Here is a 21317-nt window from a genome sequence, read left to right on the forward strand (position 1 = left end):
ACATTTATGAGGGTTTCAAAGCTTCTCTAAGTGGGTTCACTGCAATGTGGAATGCCGTTCGGACTCGGCTATAAAAAGGAGGTCCCTTGTCATTGAGCTTAACATGGAATCGGGCAGCACTCAGTGATAAGAGAGAAGTTCACCAATGTGGTATCACAATGGACTGAATAGTCTAAGTGAGCCTGATACATCGGGCTGCCACCTAACCTAACCTACAAATTGACTTTTCAAAAAAATTAAGAGGAATTTGAATTGAAAGGGGAATGTGATTTAATTTTTTGTATGCAGACAACTCATTAAAAAGTCGACAGTCGTATCAAAAGATGATTTGTTAATAATTGAGAAATTTAAAAGGTCGAAAAAGTTAATTTTTCCAATTTTCGGCCAAGTCCAGTTTTGCAAAACTCGAAAATACAATTTTTTTTTATTATAATCCTTAAGCAAGGCTAAAGTGGACAAACATGAAATACAATTTTCAAATGTCAGCCATATCGGCTGACATTAAGATAGGGTCCCTATATACACAAATCAGCCGAATTTCACAAAAATGTTCCTTTTAAACATAATATTTTAACCGTTTCTTTTTTGCAACACGTCTCAATGAAATCGATTCCAGAGGTTTTGGTATAGTCTTATTGCTATTTCAATCCTATTATATTTCGAATTTTAGTTGACTTTGCATAAGTCTAGAATATGTCTTCACGAACCGATTTATTTGAATGAGAGAATTTATTTCGCAGCCCAATAATAAATAAGTCGAAAATGAATATCAACTTCATATATATTCTATTTCATTATTAGTCTATAGTGTAACCGCTCATACATTCGGGAGTTTTTTTTACTAATGAGGGGCAAACGTCTAACGAAATTTGTCCACTTTTGAGAGGTTTCACTGTATATAATGTCAATTAAAACAATGTTAATTCTATTATTTGTATTTATTTATTTATTAAATTTCTATTTCCATAAATCCTTTAACAATTCAATGATGTTCATAATATCCAGGAGGTGGTGTTGAATACTTTCCAAAAGCCAGTTCCAGTAGTGAAAAGTTGCAGTTATATTGAGTAGAACAATCAGTAAAGGCATCTGCGGATCGGCGTTTTCGATAAGCTCTGTCATAAATCGGTAAATCTGAATCCTCTTCTAGCTCACGTTTATAAATACGTTGCTTGGGTAAACTACAATCAGAAAGAGTGTTAAGAAAGAGAGAAAGAAATAGTTAGTACCTTAATTGCTCTTTGTCTAAAATTTCGTGTTTGAAATGAGAAAACTATTCAATGACATAAGCCATCTATTGAGAGACGAAATACCATTGTCATATCTAGAATTTACCTGAATATGGCCCTCAACATTTCACCGATCATTCCCATTTTAGTATTCTGGAAATATTGGCGACTTTCGCATAAAGCTCTCAAAACACAATCTCGTCCATTGTAGCCCATGCTGTAAAAGAAATATAGAAAAAAAAAAAACATGTTAATGGAAATAAATAGGAGGAACATCATTTTATTTTAGCGAAAATGGCCCTCACTTATCTATGAAATGTTCAACCTCTTTATATAAAGCTCGGCGAGATCTTCTATGCCACATGGCTGTTGGTATGGGTCTTTTGGCAAAGCCATGTAAGTGATGTAGAATCCATGTAGTATTTGGTAGATCATAGGCAACACCCCAGTTGAGACCGAAAGCCATGTAATCAAATCTAGGATTTCCTATAATTCCAATAGTGAAACAAACCGCCACCTGAGAGGAAGCAAATCAATTATTCCACACAGTAATAATTTTTTTCATCAGACGATGGACTAAATTATCTCAATTAGTGAAGGATGTAGCGTAATTTTAAGACACGTAGACAAATATTGCTATAAAGCCTTAGAATTTCGTTCTAATCGGGTCTTACACTCAATCAAATACCATAGAATTGAACTAAATTTTACTGCTTTGGAGTATACCGTTTTTAGGAAAAAGTGGTAACTGCCACTTCAACTTAGGTCAAAATTTCAATTCTTACCAGTATTTAATTGATGTCTGAACTAACTGGTTGAAAGACTGATTAACATAACTGCTGTTAAAATTATTTCTAATTTACGAACAGTTTTTGTTTCTGTGCATTATGTCAAAATCTAACATTGTATTTGCATTTACATCATACGGATCGTTACACCGCACGTAGTGTCTAGATCCCATATGCTCATTTTGTTCTCCTAATTTCTAAGACTTAGCATGGCAATAAATTTCATGTACAGCCAAATGAAGGCCATGGCAAACATTTCTTTGTCAGTACAAAAGAAAGCACGAAAAAAACTAACATCACTTGAGGAAATGTGTTTCTGGAGAAACAATAATTTAAAAAATTGCTGAATGCAACACATCCTTATAAATAATTCATGTTTCACACACACACACGTATGCACAACCGCACTCTGACATATTGGGAAATATTGTCATGCGAAGCAAACGATGTGGAGAACTCGAGTTCTTGAGCACACACAGATACAAAAATGAACTTTTACGCACACACACACACACCCATACACAATGACATACAGAAAAGGATGCTCCTTCCGGAAATGAGAGATATCGTTTCGGACGAGAAAGTAAACGGTGTTGCAATGATATTGGCGAAGAAGATGATGATGGCGATGACCACAACAATTCTGAAGATGCTGCTGATGGCACTGACAACGATTGTGTACTCGATGATGGGCATGATGCAGGCATTTTTACTTTTTCTGGGTGTTCCACAACATCTGTGGTTTCATTGCTGCATCGAACAACCCCCACCAGCGATAATAAATCATTATCCCCATTTGAGGGTGACTTAAGCTGCAATGTGTCAACTATGATTTGATTTTTGACACTGAAATTGTTCTCCGTCGATATTTTGTCGTTATCGACAACACTTTTACAAGAGGCAAAAATCGTAGCATTGCGCAGCAGAAAAAATTGCAACAAGTCTGTACACGTTGTGATTGTCAGCAATATTTGGAAGGAACATAGTATTCGAAAGTGCGACGATTTAAACGAAAACGCGTTCATCTCGTTGAAAGCTGAGCAAACAATGACACAACATTGAAACTGGTCAGCAAAGTTGCAGCTATTAATTGCCATGCACAATGGGGGAGAAACAAGAGATCAAGTGAAAGAGCAGGTAGTGAAAAATGCAAAGTAACCTAGATGATATGAGAAAGCGACTACGTTAATGGGATCTGTGAATTATGAAGCTTAGTTCAAACTATGGCAAAAATATTGGGAGGTCATAGAAAACGAAGTTTCCTTTGCCTTGCCAAGGAATGTGAATTGAAAGACTCATCTCACTCAGACTCACAACGGTCTCTCGGCAGAGAATAAAGCCGCTGGGTTGAGTGGCAAATTTTAACCGTGGTCTATTCTTTTTGGGCAGTGGAAGCCACCATCGATCATGTTGTTTTATCTCGAATATAGCTCAATCAAAACAAGCCCTGCCAAAAGTATTCCAATACAAATTTAAATTAGTAAAAATCTTGCTCAAAAGAGATTAAATTTGATTGAAAGATACCGCCAACTATGATAAAAAGTGAGTGCTAGCTATTATCGACCAAAAGGGCTCAGCTTCAGTTTCTGTCCCTGGGATATGAAGGTGAGTGTTATTAGATAAATTATAACAAAATTAAAAAATAAGAAATGTAAGTTACGTCATTCTCCTAAGAAGCAATTTAAACTATATATCCTAAAACAAAACATAAATTGGAACTTTTTACAATCGATTTCTTTATATCTGACATTGAATTCTCACTCAATGGGTTGATGCTGTAAATTCTTTTTAATTTTTTGTCAATCATGTAAATACTCTCATACCCATGTTAATGAAATTTACTTCAGCTACATGGACATTAACATTCGTTGAGGAGAAACATTTTTGGTAATTATCGCAATCATTTATTCCTAACACAATGGACATGGTTCCAAACATGGTGATCTTGAAGACTCCGAACAATTGTCGCGGAGTCTTTAAAATAAATATATTTGAAGAACCCATTAAAACTTAAATTCAAAGTTTATGCAATTAAAAGTTTTTTGAAAATAACTTTCTCATATAATGCTGGGTTAATGGATATCACACCTAGAGAAGGAAAACATGTTTCTGTTCCCCATCCAAAAATAATATATTGCTGTAGGGGGTGATGATATCCCTTCTCTGCGTGCACAGAGCCGATCTCTATTTTTCGAATAACAAGTGTGTGGAGCGGCGGACGTAATGACAAAGATTGATTGACTTAGAATAGTCTTCTGAGTTAATCAAAATTTGTCCATCTATTCGTTTGGGCTAGGATGTTTTTCCGGATGTTTTTCTTCGCACTAAAGCTTTAGGTTGATTTTAGTCGATTCAACTACAAGATGCTACTCCCGCTGGTGCTTAAAACAAACATATTGTCCATTTAATCGAAGAGAGCGAAGCCCATATTATCATCGGATTCCTCAGGTTCGTCTTCCTTCTTGGCCTTAGCGGCGGGAGCATCGCCACCAGCAAGAGCGACAGCAACACCAGCGTGAGCAGCACCGACACCGGAGCCAATGTTGGTGATCAAATCCTTAACATTAACACCTTCCAAAGCCTTGGCGAACAAACCGTGCCAGTAAGGTTCAACTTCAACATTGGCGGTCTTCAAGACGGTGATAATAAAAATCAGTCGATCTATTTGAGTCATCTTTATAAATAATTGAAAGTCGATCAGTCTACTGTTAATGTATGTGGTAGACGATTGTTTGATTATTATTATTATTTTTTTTTTTTTTTTGATACGATGATCGAGTTTGGCCATCATAAAATATCCGATTAGTCCATTTTGAAAATCACGGACATTCAAGTAATTGAACCATTTTTAAATGATTATTCATTTATTTATGCGAAAGTATTTACGGGAGAGAGATCGAATTACATTGAATTCAATGGGATGGTGCTATTTATTTATAGATTTGCTAATTAAATTTTGGACAGGAAATTTTTCAATCAAGAAAAGTTATAGAATTCTTGAAATTGTAGATATTTCGGCATAACCCTATATCCACCTATAAAATTTTTTAGTTTAAATCGGTTGATACCACCAACCATAAATAATATCCACAACAATCATTCAGTAGTCATAAGGTACATACGGTCTTCATAACCGAATGACATGTGAAATATTTTTCAAATGTCATTTTGTTATTTCCAATTTATATAAGTTGGAGAAGACGTATAGACATTACACATTTTAATTCAAAACAAAAAATACGGCCAGAGGTACAGACAGGAAGAAGCGCAGAAGAAATCAAATCCTCAAATCGTGGTATGGCATATATCACCTGTACCCACGTATGTGTATATTAATATATTTAAATAAAATATATTTATGAGGAAAAAATTGCATTTTAATATGGTTTCCAGTATTAATAAGTTTGGATAACACAACTGAATTGTGAAGGTAGTAGCAACCTTCACAGTTCAGTTGCTGCTTCATCAAGTCTCCTTTTTTCTATCACCAAACAACATGGCTTCTGTAAATCTTGTTCAACCATAACAAATATCTTGGAACTGACCACAATGATTAATGAAGGCTTTAGAGATCGTTTACAGACTGATGTCGTCTATACTGATCTCAATGAAGCGTTTGACAAAGTAAATCACTGACTTCTACTGTACAAATTCCATCGCATGGGTTTCAGTGACTTAATGGTATCCTGGCTTGAAAGTTATCTGACAAATCGAACTCAATGTGTAATATTTGATAACATTATTTCGGAATCGATACATGTGCCTTCTGGTGTTTCTCAAGGCATTCATCTTGGACCTTTATTGTTCTGTTTATTTGTAAATGTGGAAGGTCATTCAGCAATTCGATTTGGTAATACACTTATGTATGCTGACGATGTTAAAATTATGAAAAATATCCGGAATAGTGATGACCAAGTATTACTTCAATCTGATCTAAATAGCATGTACAACTGGTGTTCTCTGAATATGATGGAACTGAATATAAAAAAATGCAAGCACATCTCTTTTTATAGATTGAACCACATTGATACAAATTACTATATTAATAACGACATGCTTGAAACTGTTGAATCCTTTAAGGATCTCGGAATACTGTTGGATCGGAGACTAGATTTTAGATCTCACATATCTATAACCGTCAATAAATCATATGGATCACTTGGATTTGTCAAACGCTGGAGTAAGGAGTTTTCTAACCCATTTGTAAAAAGGAATTTGTACACCTCACTTGTGCGTCCAATCCTTGAATATGGATCTGTAATATGGGACCCACAGTATCAAATACACTGCAACCGTGTTGAATCTGTACAAAATCAATTTCTACTGTTTTGTTTACGTCGGAACCACTGGACTCCTCAAACCATGCCATCTTACAAGGAAAGACTTTCACTTGTCAAATTGCCTACACTGAAAGGTAGACGTACTATGCTGAATATCTGTTTTATCGTTGATGTTATTAATGGTAGATTTAAATCTGAGTTCCTTCTTAACAGTATCTCATTCAATATACCGTCAAGACCTACTCGTAATTTTGAACTGCTTCGCATTCAGTACTTTCGCACAAACTTTGAAAATAACGATCCTGTTCGCCGACTATGTGATGAGTTTAATAAATACTATAAATATTTTGATCTTTCAGAAGATAAATATACTATAAAAAGAATTATAACACTATTATTAAATACTTAGGCATAAGATACCATTTGCATTAGCATACCATTAGCATTGTTTGTCTGTAAGGATTACTCCATAGACGGTTTACACAACCAATAGCTATTGTTGTATTAGTTGTATGGACCGAATTAGTAACTGGCAAAAGGATGTTGGCAATAAATTCGGTTGCTACAACCAATCTGTATTCTCCGTGTAAGAATGAACACAGCTTGGATAAAATGGTCATGGTGCTTTCCTTTTTCCTTCGATGAGAGGTTGTAATGTCGTGAGTTGCAGTTGAAAAGTACACCAGGGTACTAAATTTTCCTGGTTTTAACAACGCTTTGTGAAAATCTCAAAATGTGAGACGTTGTAATGTCGTGAGTTGCAGTTGAAAAGTACACCAGGGTACTAAATTTTCCTGGTTTTAACAACGCTTTGTGAAAATCTCAAAATGTGGATTACAATTTAGTTCAATTTACGCACGACGTAGTTCATTCTTGCTATAAAACATTTTACTCATTCTTCTGTGTATTCACAATCATAAAGTGGACTTTGTCACTTTTTAAATGTGTGGAAATATTACATTAAATTTTTAATTCAATCTAAAATTGTCATAAATGTTTTTTCTACCTTTCGAAATATGTAATCTTGAAGATCGGTCTGTACATTTAAATGACCGAATATGAATTATTTCAAGGACCCATTATCCAAAGAAACGTGAACATGTAAGATTTCATTGAGAAACATCACTTGCAGTTGTAACGACAACGTGCAACTCTTACAATTGAAGGAAATGATAAATGTCACAAGGGTTGGTTTATTTTTTCTTCAAACCGGAAATAAAGGGTGATTCTTTTGAGGTTAGGATTTTCATGCATTAGTATTTGACAGATCACGTGGGATTTCAGACATGGTGTCAAAGAGAAAGATGCTCAGTATGCTTTGACATTTCATCATGAATAGACTTACGATCTGCCACAACGTCGAATTTTCAGTGAATGGGCCCTAGAAAAGTTGGCAGAAAATCCGCTTTTTTATCGACAAATTTTGTTCAGCGATGAGGCTCATTTCTGGTTGAATGGCTACGTAAATAAGCAAAATTGCCGCATTTGGAGTGAAGAGCAACCAGAAGCCGTTCAAGAACTGCCCATGCATCCCGAAAAATGCACTGTTTGGTGTGGTTTGTACGCTGGTGGAATCATTGGACCGTATTTTTTCAAAGATGCTGTTGGACGCAACGTTACGGTGAATGGCGATCGCTATCGTTCGATGCTAACAAACTTTTTGTTGCCAAAAATGGAAGAACTGAACTTGGTTGACATGTGGTTTCAACAAGATGGCGCTACATGCCACACAGCTCGCGATTCTATGGCCATTTTGAGGGAAAACTTCGGAGAACAATTCATCTCAAGAAATGGACCGGTAAGTTGGCCACCAAGATCATGCGATTTGACGCCTTTAGACTATTTTTTGTGGGGCTACGTCAAGTCTAAAGTCTACAGAAATAAGCCAGCAACTATTCCAGCTTTGGAAGACAACATTTCCGAAGAAATTCGGGCTATTCCGGCCGAAATGCTCGAAAAAGTTGCCCAAAATTGGACTTTCCGAATGGACCACCTAAGACGCAGCCGCGGTCAACATTTAAATGAAATTATCTTCAAAAAGTAAATGTCATGGACCAATCTAACGTTTCAAATAAAGAACCGATGAGATTTTGCAAATTTTATGCGTTTTTTTAAAAAAAAAAGTTATCAAGCTCTTAACAAATCACCCTTTAGAAATCGTGGCCATGCGAAATTGTATGAATTCTTTTAGAACCGCTGAAAAAAACCTATTGGGAAACATTCTCAGCACCTGAGATGTCTACATTGAAACATACAGTGTTGTTGCTGCACCTTCATCATTGACACTTCAAACGAAGTCTTCCTGTCGCCTAGCAGACTATGTTGCACGAGTTACCAATCGAAATTAATTGAGTTGCCAGTGTCAGCCAAACAGATGTACAAGTGTAATGCTCAAGTAGCTGCGTCTGAGTGTTTGTGTACGGATGGCAGACAGCCACAAATATCAGCTGCACTGCATTGGATTTTCCATGCTGATTGACATGACTTTCATGAATTCATGTGAATGTCGTGTGTTTGTCCGGATGGATGTACTCCTCTGGAGAAGAAATTGATTGCAAAACTTACAACTTTGTTGTATCATTGTCTACATTGAATTGGATTTCAGTTTGTACTTGGAGAAATTCGTATTCAGCATGATGGGATGAAAATGTAAAATTTAATAAAAGCAAGATGATGATATTGATGACTGCGATAAATGATATGCTTGTTCATATGAAATGTGAGAAATGAATTTAAAGAGCTTTTACTCCATAAACATGGCCATTAAGAACTAATCTGAGTTTCATTCATTGGAGTGTCAATAAACAAAATGGCTGAACTAAAAATGTTTAAATTCAAAGAAAAACAAAAATAGACAAATATTATTTATATATATTTAACGAATTGTTTGTAAATAAACATACATATGTCATAAACTTTCATGTTAATACTACGACCAGAGAAAAAATTTCCCTTAGAAACTAAATTTTCAGTAAAGGACATCCCCTTTTGGTTATAAATATTTTTTTTTTTCAAAAACAAATATAACCGAATTTTTAACAGAGTTTTTAACGATTGAATCTAATGATTTTCAAGGGAATTTTTTAGCGTCAAAAGTAAGTATACTTTTATATCTAAAATATATAAAACTCTTTTTTTCAGTGTATAGCTAAATTCCGTGTATGAAAGTAAAGGGTGATTTGTTAAGAGCTTGATAACTTTTTTTTAAAAAAAAACGCATAAAATTTGCAAAATCTCATCGGTTCTTTATTTGAAACGTTAGATTGGTCCATGACATTTACTTTTTGAAGATAATTTCATTTAAATGTTGACCGCGGCTGCGTCTTAGGTGGTCCATTCGGAAAGTCCAATTTTGGGCAACTTTTTCGAGCATTTCGGCCGGAATAGCCCGAATTTCTTCGGAAATGTTGTCTTCCAAAGCTGGAATAGTTGCTGGCTTATTTCTGTAGACATTAGACTTGACGTAGCCCCACAAAAAATAGTCTAAAGGCGTCAAATCGCATGATCTTGGTGGCCAACTTACCGGTCCATTTCTTGAGATGAATTGTTCTCCGAAGTTTTCCCTCAAAATGGCCATAGAATCGCGAGCTGTGTGGCATGTAGCGCCATCTTGTTGAAACCACATGTCAACCAAGTTCAGTTCTTCCATTTTTGGCAACAAAAAGTTTGTTAGCATCGAACGATAGCGATCGCCATTCACCGTAACGTTGCGTCCAACAGCATCTTTGAAAAAATACGGTCCAATGATTCCACCAGCGTACAAACCACACCAAACAGTGCATTTTTCGGGATGCATGGGCAGTTCTTGAACGGCTTCTGGTTGCTCTTCACTCCAAATGCGGCAATTTTGCTTATTTACGTAGCCATTCAACCAGAAATGAGCCTCATCGCTGAACAAAATTTGTCGATAAAAAAGCGGATTTTCTGCCAACTTGTCTAGGGCCCATTCACTGAAAATTCGACGTTGTGGCTCGTTAGTAAGTCTATTCATGATGAAATGTCAAAGCATACTGAGCATCTTTCTCTTTGACACCATGTCTGAAATCCCACGGGATCTGTCAAATACTAATGCATGAAAATCCTAACCTCAAAAGAATCACCCTTTATATGGTTACAGTCATTTAAATGATTGCCATCGCATAAATTATTATCAGATTGATATAAGCAATTACATTTTTTTTAACTTTATATTTATGCCACGGCTTTATTTAATTAAAAGCGTGTTAGCTTCACTAAAAAAGAAAGTAGTTAGATCCACAGATTTTGATTTTTTTCTTTAAGGATTTTGGTATTTGTTACGATCCAAAGATAAAGATCATTTTTAGAAAGCTATCCAGTCTTAAATCTGGGCTCTATAAAATTAAAATTGCTAACAACGCTATTCATGAGTGAGTAAGTCTCAGGTACTTCAAAGTAAAAAATTTACTTTATAAAATAAAAAATCCTCAAATATTTGTAGCTATGTTATCTTTAATCCTAAGAATCAATATCACAGTTAATATAAAGGTTATTTATTTTCAGAAACATTCGACTTTAAAGGTACGTCCTCTTTTAAAGTGGAAGGTTCAAATTTTAAAGCTAAATGTATAAACATTCATTTATTTACAATTTCTTTATTTTAAAGATATTCGTAATTAATTTTGTATTTTTTTAGTTTACTTAGTCCATAATCTACCTAAGGTAATTCCGTTGTTGTATTATGTCTGACGGAGAATTTAACTCGGTTGGTAACACAAGTTGGTACTTGTTCCTCCAAATTGAAAATATGGTATATAACTAACATATACGAATCATTTCATTTTCAAATGCAAGTTATGTTTTTAATTCGAATAATATATGTTGTTTGTTTTCTTCGCAAAGTCTTTCATCATGAGTAAGATAAGGTTTCACGAGCCTGTTATATCCCATGTTTTAGTATCATTACTTCTATGATATATGCAATCCATAATAGTGAATGGAGAGCTAGAAAACTATACCCTCCTCATTGGAAACAATTACCTTCTTAAAAGACAATTAAATATAAATTCTCTGTCATTCATTAAGGGAAGATTAGATCCGAGATAGTTTTCTTTCATGACATACCCTATGGCCATGTTAGACTCCATTGTTTTCTCACTTGAAGTTGAGTCCTTAGATAAATGAATGTCAAAAACACTTCAAATATGAAAAATTATGACCGCATTTATCTCTGATGGCCAAAGTGAATGCATTAGGAAGGAAAGCCATGAACATGGAACAAAAAGTATGTACAAGCAGATAAAATGAAGATGTTGAGATTGAGATCAAAAGTTAATGACAATCTTATTAATGGTCGATTTTTTTGTGTGTTTCTGGTCATTTATATATCTCTGGATGGACAAATACACGGGAATACATAGGCAGGAAGATAGAATTGAAACATGTACAATCATGTGGGCATGGGTGTATATGAGCTGACTACATTTCTAGGTGTCCATTTCATACAATGCTAAGTCGAAAATGTGAATTTTCATCTAGAATCAATTTAGGATATCAAATGAAAGAAAAAAGGTGTATCTCCATGGTACTAGAGGCATAAGCATGATAAAAACCATGTAAATTTATTTGTCTAAAAAGTTATTTAGTTTTGCTTTTCCTGATTAAAACTAGTGACAGCTTGAATGGTACTAGCATGATGTCATATTTCTACGAATTGATACTACAATTTTGGTAGGTTTTCATCCATTTGCTTCAACTTGTGTGATATAAAAATTAAAGTAACTTTTTTATGCATAAGGATCAGTTAATCTAACTCACTAAAATGCCGAAATTTGTTCAATAATCACAAATTCGAAAGTGGCTTTCCCAAATTGCTTAAAAAATCGAAATTCTATTTTTCTCAAAATTATACCAGGCTAAGGCCCCAAAGTCGTCTTTGTGATTTATAACACAATCTCCTATTCTGGTTCGTGAAGATATCGCATATATTTTTTGTACGTTAGAATATTTGACACGGAAAGTTCTCACATTCGACTTATGCTTCTATAGAATTTAGGCTCTAATATGACTGTCTGATAAAACACAGATACACAATGCTATAGATAAATTGCAAGTATAACAGGAGTAGCAAGGAGGACGTATCAAACTCAAAGTATTTTATGTCCTGTTAACCTAAGGCTGAAATGTCTATTTCTATGTCCATTTTAGTTGCTGGTTGCTGTTGTATATGACGGAAGCTAATATTCCCTGTACCAGACAAAAGACCAGTTTTCATTTCCAATTGTTTCACAATATGAAGACAGCATTAAGGCTAAAGATGGGTTCCAAATTTGGGTTTTTGGCCTAAAAACATAAACAACCGTAGGCGGTCATGTACCGCAAAAAAGAAAATGACTTGAAAAAAAAAAATAGAAATTGAAATGGGAAATAAAAGCAAAGGACATTTTGGACTTTGTCCATACAATGAGTAACATATGGAATTGCTTTAGAGGATAACAATGATAACACAAAAAAAAACAAAGATTTCACTCATTCTATTTCTCAATAATTTTCCCATAGAACAACCAACAAACTTCCATTATTAAGGAAATACTGAATTGAAAAGGATTTGGCCTATTCATTGCATGCCTTGTGGATAAACAGTTACCCCATATTGGTTTCCAATTGAAATTCAGTTTCTAATTTACAAACATTCACTAACACTTGCAATAAATGTCCTTGGTTCAATTGGAACATTTTTGTTAAATAGCAAACAACCAATTTAATTGGAAAACCGCACCGATATACTCGCATTCATGCATTGCTATCAATTTGTAAAATTTCCAATAAAATGTTGAATTCCAAGCCACAAATAAATGGCTATGATGTTGATCGTGTTGTCATTGTTGCAGAATTTCACACTAAACTAGGGATCTTTGCAAAATATGACATCTTCAAAGCTTCCGCATTGTAGTAATAGTCCTTTAAACTAAATGAAAGGATATGATGCCAATGATACATATTGATTTTAAGCAATGTTGTCAATATAAGTAATACCATTTTATCTCTTATATTCCTTAAATATTTTGAGATACATTTTTAAAGAGTTGTAGGGGGAATTTTTGATACCATAGTAAAATTTTGATACCATAGTCAAATATAATTTATCCTTATTGAATTTCTCCTTAGCAGAATTTTATTCAATGTTCCAATCAGACAGAGCCGAAAATTTTCACTATTACGAATTTCTTACCATTATTATACCCTCCACCATAGGATGGGGGTATATTAACTTTGTCATTCCGTTTGTAACACATCGAAATATTGCTCTAAGACCCCATAAAGTATATATATTCTGGGTCGTGGTGAAATTCTGAGTCGATCTAAGCATGTCCGTCCGTCCGTCCGTCTGTCCGTCTGTCCGGCTGTCCGTCCGTCTGTGGAAATCACGCTAACTTCCGAACGAAACTAGCTATCGACTTGAAACTTGGCACAAGTAGTTGTTATTGATGTAGGTCGGATGGTATTGAAAATGGGCCATATCGGCCCACGTTTACGTATAGCCCCCATATAAACCGATCCCCAAATTTGGCTTGCAAAAATTGGTCCATATCGGTCCATAATTATATATAGCTCCCATATAAACCGATCCCCAGATTTGAACTCTGGAGCCTCTTGGATGAGCAAAATTCATCCGATCCAATTGAAATTTAGTACGTGGTGTTAGTATATGGTCTCTAACAACCATGCAAAAATTGGTCCATATCGGTCCATAATTATATATAGCTCCCATATAAACCGATCCCCAGATTTGACCTCCGGAGCCTCTTGGAGGGGCAAAATTCATCCGATTCGTTTGAAATTGGGTACCTGATGTTAGTATACGGTCTCTAACAAGCATGCAAAAATTGGTCCATATCGGTCCATAATTATATATAGCTCCCATATAAACCGATCCCCAGATTTGACCTCCGGAGCCTCTTGGAGGAGCAAAAGTCATCCGATGCGGTTGAAATTTGGTACATTTCGTTAGTATATGGCCTCTAACAGCCATGTAAAAATTGTCAAATTTTATTACTATAGAAAGTTTTGTCAAAATTTCATTTCTATAGAAAGTTTTGTAAAAAGTTTATTTCTATAGCAATGTTTGCCAACATTTTATTTCCATAGAAAATTTTGTCAAAATTTTATTTCTATAGAAAATTTTGTAAAAAATTTATTTCTGTAGAAAATTTTGTCAACATTTTATTTCTATAGAACATTTTGTCAACATTTTATTTCTATAGAAAATTTTGTCAACATTTTATTTCTATAGAAAATTTTGTCAAAATTTTATTGCTATAGAAAATTTTGTCAACATTTTACTTCCATAGAAAATTTTGTATTTTATTTCTATAGAAAATTTTGTCAAGTTTTTATTTCTATAGAAAATTTTGTCAAAATTTTATTTCTATAGAAAATTTTGTCAAACTGAATTATATACGTATTTAATCGGCCTTTTTTTTGTTTAATATATACCCCTTATGGACTAACTTACAATTTAGAAGACAGTGTTAAAAAGTTTTACGATACCTTGCCATCGGCAAGTGTTATCGCAACCCAAGTAATTCGATTGTGGATGACAGCCTTTAGTAGAAGTTCCTACGCAATCCATGGTGGAGGGTACATAAGATTCGGCCTGGCCGAACTTACGGCCGTATATACTTGTTTTTATTATGATAACTCGTATTTTCAATGGTGAAAGTCATTCTTAATACCCATTGAATCCAACACAAAATTCAAATGCACTTTGCTTGGCAACACTAGCTTTTGGTTTACACGTATTGACCCTAGCCTAACAAAGTAAACCTAACTGGCAAGGAATGCATTTGTTTGGTGGGTCAGTATTATTCACTCATGCCATGGTTCGATTTCAAATCAATACATCATTTTACAGCCACATATTAAATGTGGTCGAAACAATGAAATATCCAGTCTTCGTAAGGCCGGCCATAAAATGCATAAAGGTGGCTATAACCTTGTATAGAAATTTAAATGTAAATTAGAAAAAGTTATCACACAATCTATGTCCTAATACAGTACTAATTGAAATCTTGATTTGTAACAACGGAATTGTTACATTGTGGTAACTGAAATAGTGAATTGTGGCATATACAAGCTTCTAGATGGGTATGCGTGTGGTGGCGGCTGCCTCACCCATATATGTAGACTAACAACTTACAGGTAGGGAATTTCTCGAGGGTTTCCCAATTCTTTCTTCAACTCAATGGTATAGAATGTTCTGAATAGTACAGAGAAAAAAGTCAGAAGTTAAACTTATGCTAAATTTTCAGCCCAATGAAATTTTCTTTATCCTTGTCTCAAACTTGTGTGCACTAAACGTGGGTATAAAGTTCAATGACCTACGCATAAGTTCAACGTGAATTAAAGCAGAAGAAAATGTTCCGATGAATGAACAAGTGTATGGTCATGTATTGATTTTTTCTTTACTTTTGCTTCATGTTTTCCTCTATGAGAGTGTGTAATTTTGTAAATTGTAGTTAAAAAGTATACCAGGTCATTAGTTTTCCCTTGTTGTGGAATCTTTCTAAAACTGGATTACATATTAGTTGCATTTTCGCACGAGATAGTTAATTATTCCCATAAAACAGTTTACTTTTTTTTAGTGTATGACAACACCAGCAAACCGACATACTAGGTTTGATCTTTGACATAAAGAATTTTTGTTTTCATTGTGTTTCCAATTCGACAACTGTATGCAATTATGAATTCTTCTTGACAATTTTACCATATTGCTTGTGGCACTAACGAAATCATTATAAAGTTCTACTTTGAAAATATTTGACATCATCCCTTTTTTAACTTTTACTCACCCACTAATTAAGGTCTCCAATTTTCCATAAAGATCCCTTCGATGGCGACGTTTTATTGTGGCTCCATTGTCATCTTTAGAACCAAATCCTTTGGCATGCTCCAAGATCCATGTTGAATTGGGCAAGTCATAAGCAATGCCCCAATTGAGGCCCATACTTAAATACTGGTAGTTGGGATTGCCAATGACACCAGTGGTCAGGCAAACAGCTGTCTGTGGCCGAAGAAAACAAAAGGACATAAAAATTCCCCCAATTTAAACATTTATCGCTTTGTTTTTCTTTTGTTTCGTTTCGTTTCGTTTTTTTTGTTTTGCATAAATCTTACCGAAAATGATGAACCCAAAGGGAAGGCAATGAAACGTTTAGCCCTCGAATGAACATCCGCTTCAGCATCGACAATACTGCGACCACTGATATTGTAATCGTCCTCCATGCTGTTGTTGCTGCTGCCGCTGATATTGTAAAAATCAATGTCATTTACATTGTTTGGTTTAGCAACGACTTTTTGCTCCTTATCGACCCATCCTGCTGCATTGCAGAGGTGGCAGTTTAGTGAATAAATGACAAGCCATAGTGCTATGGACCCTCGAAACTCCAACAGTTTTGTCAATTTCATGGTCTTCTTTGTGATTTGCAATTTTAAAGAACTTTGGCTGGAAGTTTGATGCAGTATGGTGATGTTCTTTGCGACTTCCTCACCAGAAAAACCAAAATGGAATTAAGCGATTCGACCTTACACTCTCACGCACACACACTCAAAGGCAACTTTCGCCTAGTGTCCATGGGGAAAGAATGAATTAAGAAAAAAAAAAACAACTTTCCCTATGTGGTGGAATTGTTTGGCACGCACTTAAAACAGCGTTTTGTTTTTATTTCATCATCCCTCCTCCTGGCTCCACAAACCGCTATAGACCACAAAGTTTGATTGGCTTTCATAAAAGTCAATTCTGTTACGCCTCGAATCAAGAGCAGAGTACACACACACACTTCTTTTGCTATTGCTTCTCATTTACACTTCCATAAGAAGATCTTGCGAGTCATTTGATTCGGTTCTACTCTCTGCATTGGTCGCAATTGAGGACAACTTCTTGATGGCTGTTAATTAAATTAGTTACTATTACTTCTTTTTTATTGGGTTATACCAGAAAAGAAGGCAGAGAAAGAAAAAAATTGGAAATTGTCTTGAAGTGGTTTTCTTTTACCAAAATATTGCCTTTGCCACATGGCAAATGTGCCTGTGTGTGATTGAGTATGTGTTGTGCTATTATGTTACCAGATGAGTACGAGTGAGTGTATTGAGTATTTCGTTTTGAGTGTTTGATTGGTTGGTCGCATGCCCTCAAAACACTCATTTCACTTTAAAGTGATGTGAATTGCTTTGCTCTGTGGTCTCCAGCGAAGTGGGTCGACATGAGCACTAATTGCCAAGCATTTGCTCTTGATTACTTCGTCAAGTTTGTGTAGAAACTTTTCCATTTAAGATAAGCTTAAATTCTATTCACTAATAGGTTTAGCATTGTGTGCCTCCAGATAGGCAATCCATAAGATTATTTGTTTTTCCATTTATCTGATAGTTTATATTGCCTTTAGCCATGGACAGTGGTTTAATGGAATTTTCTTTGGCACGACGCAGCAAAGATGTAAGAAAACAGAAATCGAAATATTGGTCAAATGTAATTGAGTGCCCGAAATGGAAAGAATATTGAGAATGTCCCAAATTTTGTACAAAATGATGGCAGTGGGAAAAATGAGACCAACAAATTGATAAGCAGATGAAGGGACAGATCTTACAAGGTGGAAGATCGATTTACCAACATGCACTTTTTTTCAGGCCATGTTATTTAGTCTAATAAGACTGATATTCTCTGGTCGCCGTTCATCTGGCCGACTATTTGTTGTACGCATGATAAAGGCCCAAGGTTTCTATCAGATCTTCATGAAATTGCATATACACTGAGCGTCATAATAAAGTGTACATACGAATATGTTTCAAAATATTTTTATTTCAGCCTTTATTACTACGATTATATTAAACATTATTTGATTTAAGATTAACAAAATTCGGGCCTCCCACAAACTAGTTAAGAATTTCTTAAAATTTGTAAATTTTACCAATGTTGTAGCCATCTTGAATTTCGTTTGGCATTAAAGACGTTTTTGGCAGCCCGATATTTCAGGCTCACTTAGACTATTCAGTCCATTGTGATACCACAATGGTGAACTTCTCTCATATCACCGATTCTATGCTAAGCTCAATGACAAGGGACCGCCTTTTTATACGCGAGTCCAAACGGCGATCCATATTGCAGTGAAAAAACTTAGAGAAACTTTGAAACATTCCGAAATGTCACCAGCATTACTTTTTGGTGTTTGGTCGAAACTGGGTTTGAACCAATGACCCTGCCAATGCAAGGTGAACATGCTAGCCATTGCACCTAAATTTAAAAAAAATAGCCAAAATTTGGTGATTTCGCAGTTTTTTTTTGCGTATGGATTATTGAAGTCTCTACTTAAAATTAGAAAAAAAACTCAACGCGGCAAATTTTTTTTATTAAGAAAAACCCTTTGTACACTTTATTTTGACGCTCATTGTAGATATTTTATTTGTACACTCGGAAAATTGCATGTCATAATTACGAGTAAATTCCATAATATTGAATGTTTTTAGTTTTGTGCTTTGTTCGAATTGAAGGTTTTCTTCCACTTGGAGTAGAGCGGAGTAGGTTTGTAGATAATATTGGTCACTTTCTATGGCCATGGGAGCCACCGTGGTGCAATGGTTAGCATGCCCGCCTTGCATACACAAGGTCGTGGGTTCGATTCCTGTTACGACCGAACACCAAAAAGTTTTTCAGCGGTGGATTATCCCACCTCAGTAATGCAGGTGACATTTCTGAGGGTTTCAATGCTTCTCTAAGTGGTTTCACTGCAATGTGGAACGCCGTTCGGACTCGGCTATAAAAAGGAGGTCCCTTGTCATTGAGCTTAACATGGAATCAGGCAGCACTCAGTGATAAGAGGGAAGTTCACCACTGTAGTATCACAATGGACTGATTAGTCTAAGTGAGCCTGATACATCGGGCTGCCACATAACCTAACCTAACCTTACCTTCTATGGCCAATATTGGTGAGTGATTATACAAACAAAAATAGTTTTTTTTATAAAAAGTAGATAATGTTAGGTAACAAAGTGAAAGAAATTAAGGACATTTTCAGTACATTTTCATTGCGCCAAGTTGCCTCATCCATTTTGGGCAAAGAATTCAATGTGCTCATTTTGTGGTATTTGGTCATGTACTCTGCACGAGAATCATAGGTTTCCTTGAGTAGCAAATAGAACTAGGCCCATGCAACTTATATTTGATTTGTGTAGCTTAAGTGAGTGTGACAATGATGCAGCAGCTGCAGCTATATACAGAGCCTGCCTGTCGAATTGTTCCATTACACATTCAGTTGATGTCCAGAGCTTTGTGGCAAAACATACATTGGAGCTTAGTACATGCAGTTGTCATGAGGACGACATTCATCAGTCTTGCATTTGTGCAAGTAGTACTCCTCTGTGGTTTGGTTAGACCAGACAGTTGGACTGCCAATGGGACAATAGTAAACCGATATGATGCTGTTGTCAAGAGGCAGAAACGTTTCCTGGTCTTTGAAAAGGGTGCAGCCATCACAGTAAGTAGACAGACTCACATATTAAAATATTGTTACACAAATGGGCCACCACATCTATGACGATGATGATGATGATGTCGTTGGCCTAGTTGCAGGGCAATAATGCCAAAGCGGTGTTATCTGGTGTACCACGTGGATTGAATGTGCTTTTCGAGTATACGATATTTTATGAATTGCCAACAGGCCTAGATCTATCCGAGAAGACAAATTCAATTTTGAAAAATAGAGGAACTACCACCATCACCACAACAACCTCTACGACGAAAAAGCCACCAGATTTACTACATTTTCCGTACATTTGGATGAATAGACCTGTAAATTCTATTGAGGAGCCCCGTAGATATTCCAAATGTACACTTAAACATTTCTATGAAACAAATGCAAAATATCCACCCATTTGTTTGAGACGAATAAAAAGAGTTTCAAATTTTCATAGACTTTCTGTATCACAACGATTATTCTATGACATTTTGGAGAAATGGTCACAACTGTAAGTTCGATAGTTTTCAAATTACATGATTTCTTCTGTGACATGGCCTTTAATTTTTTTTCAGTCACGGTTTTTTGCCTCGCTATTGTTTCATGAGAACATTGTGTGAAGCTCGTCATTTACTTCTACCCTATGGCCACTCTCTATTGCATGACATAATTCAGATATTCTTAAGGTACATTGTAAATTTGAAATTTATTTTGAAATCACTTCATAGTACGATAATCATTATAATTTTTCTCTTATTCATAGCTACACCATTCCATGGGCTATGCATCATGAAACCTTTGGTCAATCTCTGAATCACCATCATTCCATTAACGATTGCTCCAGACTCTATGGATCACATTGTCGTGTCAGTTGGTTAAGTTTTGTAACAACATCAGTCCATGGCTCAATGACTGATTTTATAGAAAAATTCTAAGTTTAAAGTAATGTCATGAGGAAAATGCCAAACAAATTCTAAAAGCAATTTTAAACATCAAGAAATAAATCGTAAGGCAAAAATAAAAAATATTGTGTGACAACCATATGTCTTTGTATAGAAATTGTCATTATATGAATGGGTTTAAAATGATATGACTTGGCACAGTAGAGGGATTAGAAAGGTGACTTTTCAAAATGTTTAAAAATGGTGGCGAATTTAACAGTCATTTATACTCGCCTTAGATAGAGGAGTTGCTTCTCAATGAAACCCAAATACAATCGGACATCATAATTTTAATTCGAGAGATTGTTTTTTGTTTTTTTTTTTTGCTACATAGTCCGAAATATGTAGCATATTTAAAGTCCAACTATATCACCTCCGGGACAGTGTGTATTTCCTTTTTATACCCTGCGCCACTCTGTGGAACAGGGTATTATAAGTTAGTGTATATGTTTGTAACACCCAGAAGGAGACGAGATAGACACATGGTGTCTTTGGCAATAATGCTCAGGGTGGGTCCCTGAGTCGATATAACCATGTCCGTCTGTCCGTCCGTCTGCCTGTGAACACATTTTTGTGATCAAAGTCTAGGTCGCAATTTAAGTCCAATCGCCTTCAA

At 35.4% G+C, this 21317-nt stretch overlaps 3 protein-coding genes across 4 annotated transcripts; 1 reads left to right on the forward strand and 2 right to left on the reverse strand.

The window, feature by feature from the left end:
• Positions 1 to 923: 923 nt before the first annotated feature.
• LOC142237033 (uncharacterized) lies at positions 924 to 16872 on the reverse strand. Of its 2 annotated transcripts, none has more exons than XM_075308363.1 (4): positions 16432 to 16872; positions 16107 to 16318; positions 1336 to 1446; positions 924 to 1181 (listed from the first exon to the last, which is right to left on the reverse strand). In XM_075308363.1, the coding sequence occupies exons 1-4, from the start codon at positions 16720 to 16722 to the stop codon at positions 983 to 985; spliced, it is 813 nt and encodes a 270-aa protein (XP_075164478.1). In that variant the 5' UTR covers positions 16723 to 16872; the 3' UTR covers positions 924 to 982. The 2 variants fall into 2 exon arrangements, with proteins under 2 accessions (XP_075164478.1, XP_075164471.1); XM_075308356.1 differs by lacking the exons at positions 16107 to 16318; positions 16432 to 16872 and adding exons at positions 1535 to 1746; positions 2551 to 3051.
• LOC142219663 (large ribosomal subunit protein P1-like) lies at positions 4422 to 4691 on the reverse strand. Its single transcript, XM_075288546.1, has one exon. It carries the CDS (start codon positions 4689 to 4691, stop codon positions 4422 to 4424), a length of 270 nt encoding a protein of 89 aa, XP_075144661.1.
• A 2675-nt stretch (positions 16873 to 19547) lies between the features above and the next one.
• Positions 19548 to 20801, forward strand: LOC142237043 (uncharacterized). Its single transcript, XM_075308375.1, has 4 exons — positions 19548 to 19781; positions 19871 to 20271; positions 20336 to 20446; positions 20524 to 20801. The coding sequence occupies exons 1-4, from the start codon at positions 19563 to 19565 to the stop codon at positions 20693 to 20695; spliced, it is 903 nt and encodes a 300-aa protein (XP_075164490.1). The 5' UTR covers positions 19548 to 19562; the 3' UTR covers positions 20696 to 20801.
• Positions 20802 to 21317: the final 516 nt, after the last annotated feature.

This window comes from Haematobia irritans, chromosome 1, assembly GCF_050003625.1.
Source record: "Haematobia irritans isolate KBUSLIRL chromosome 1, ASM5000362v1, whole genome shotgun sequence".
Taxonomy (NCBI): domain Eukaryota; kingdom Metazoa; phylum Arthropoda; class Insecta; order Diptera; family Muscidae; genus Haematobia; species Haematobia irritans.

Coding starts and splice junctions, on each gene's coding strand:
- LOC142237033 (XM_075308356.1), bottom strand. CDS start 3,042: ATGAACGCGTTTTCGTTTAAATCGTCGCACTTTCGAATACTATGTTCC. Junction 1,747..2,550: donor CGGAAGGAGCATCCTTTTCT/GTATGTCATTGT, acceptor GCTTCCTCTCAG/GTGGCGGTTTGTTTCACTAT. Junction 1,447..1,534: donor GTTGAACATTTCATAGATAA/GTGAGGGCCATT, acceptor TTTCTTTTACAG/CATGGGCTACAATGGACGAG.
- LOC142219663 (XM_075288546.1), bottom strand. CDS start 4,691: ATGACTCAAATAGATCGACTGATTTTTATTATCACCGTCTTGAAGACC.
- LOC142237043 (XM_075308375.1), top strand. CDS start 19,563: ATGTCCAGAGCTTTGTGGCAAAACATACATTGGAGCTTAGTACATGCA. Junction 19,782..19,870: donor AAAAGGGTGCAGCCATCACA/GTAAGTAGACAG, acceptor TCGTTGGCCTAG/TTGCAGGGCAATAATGCCAA. Junction 20,272..20,335: donor TTGGAGAAATGGTCACAACT/GTAAGTTCGATA, acceptor ATTTTTTTTCAG/TCACGGTTTTTTGCCTCGCT.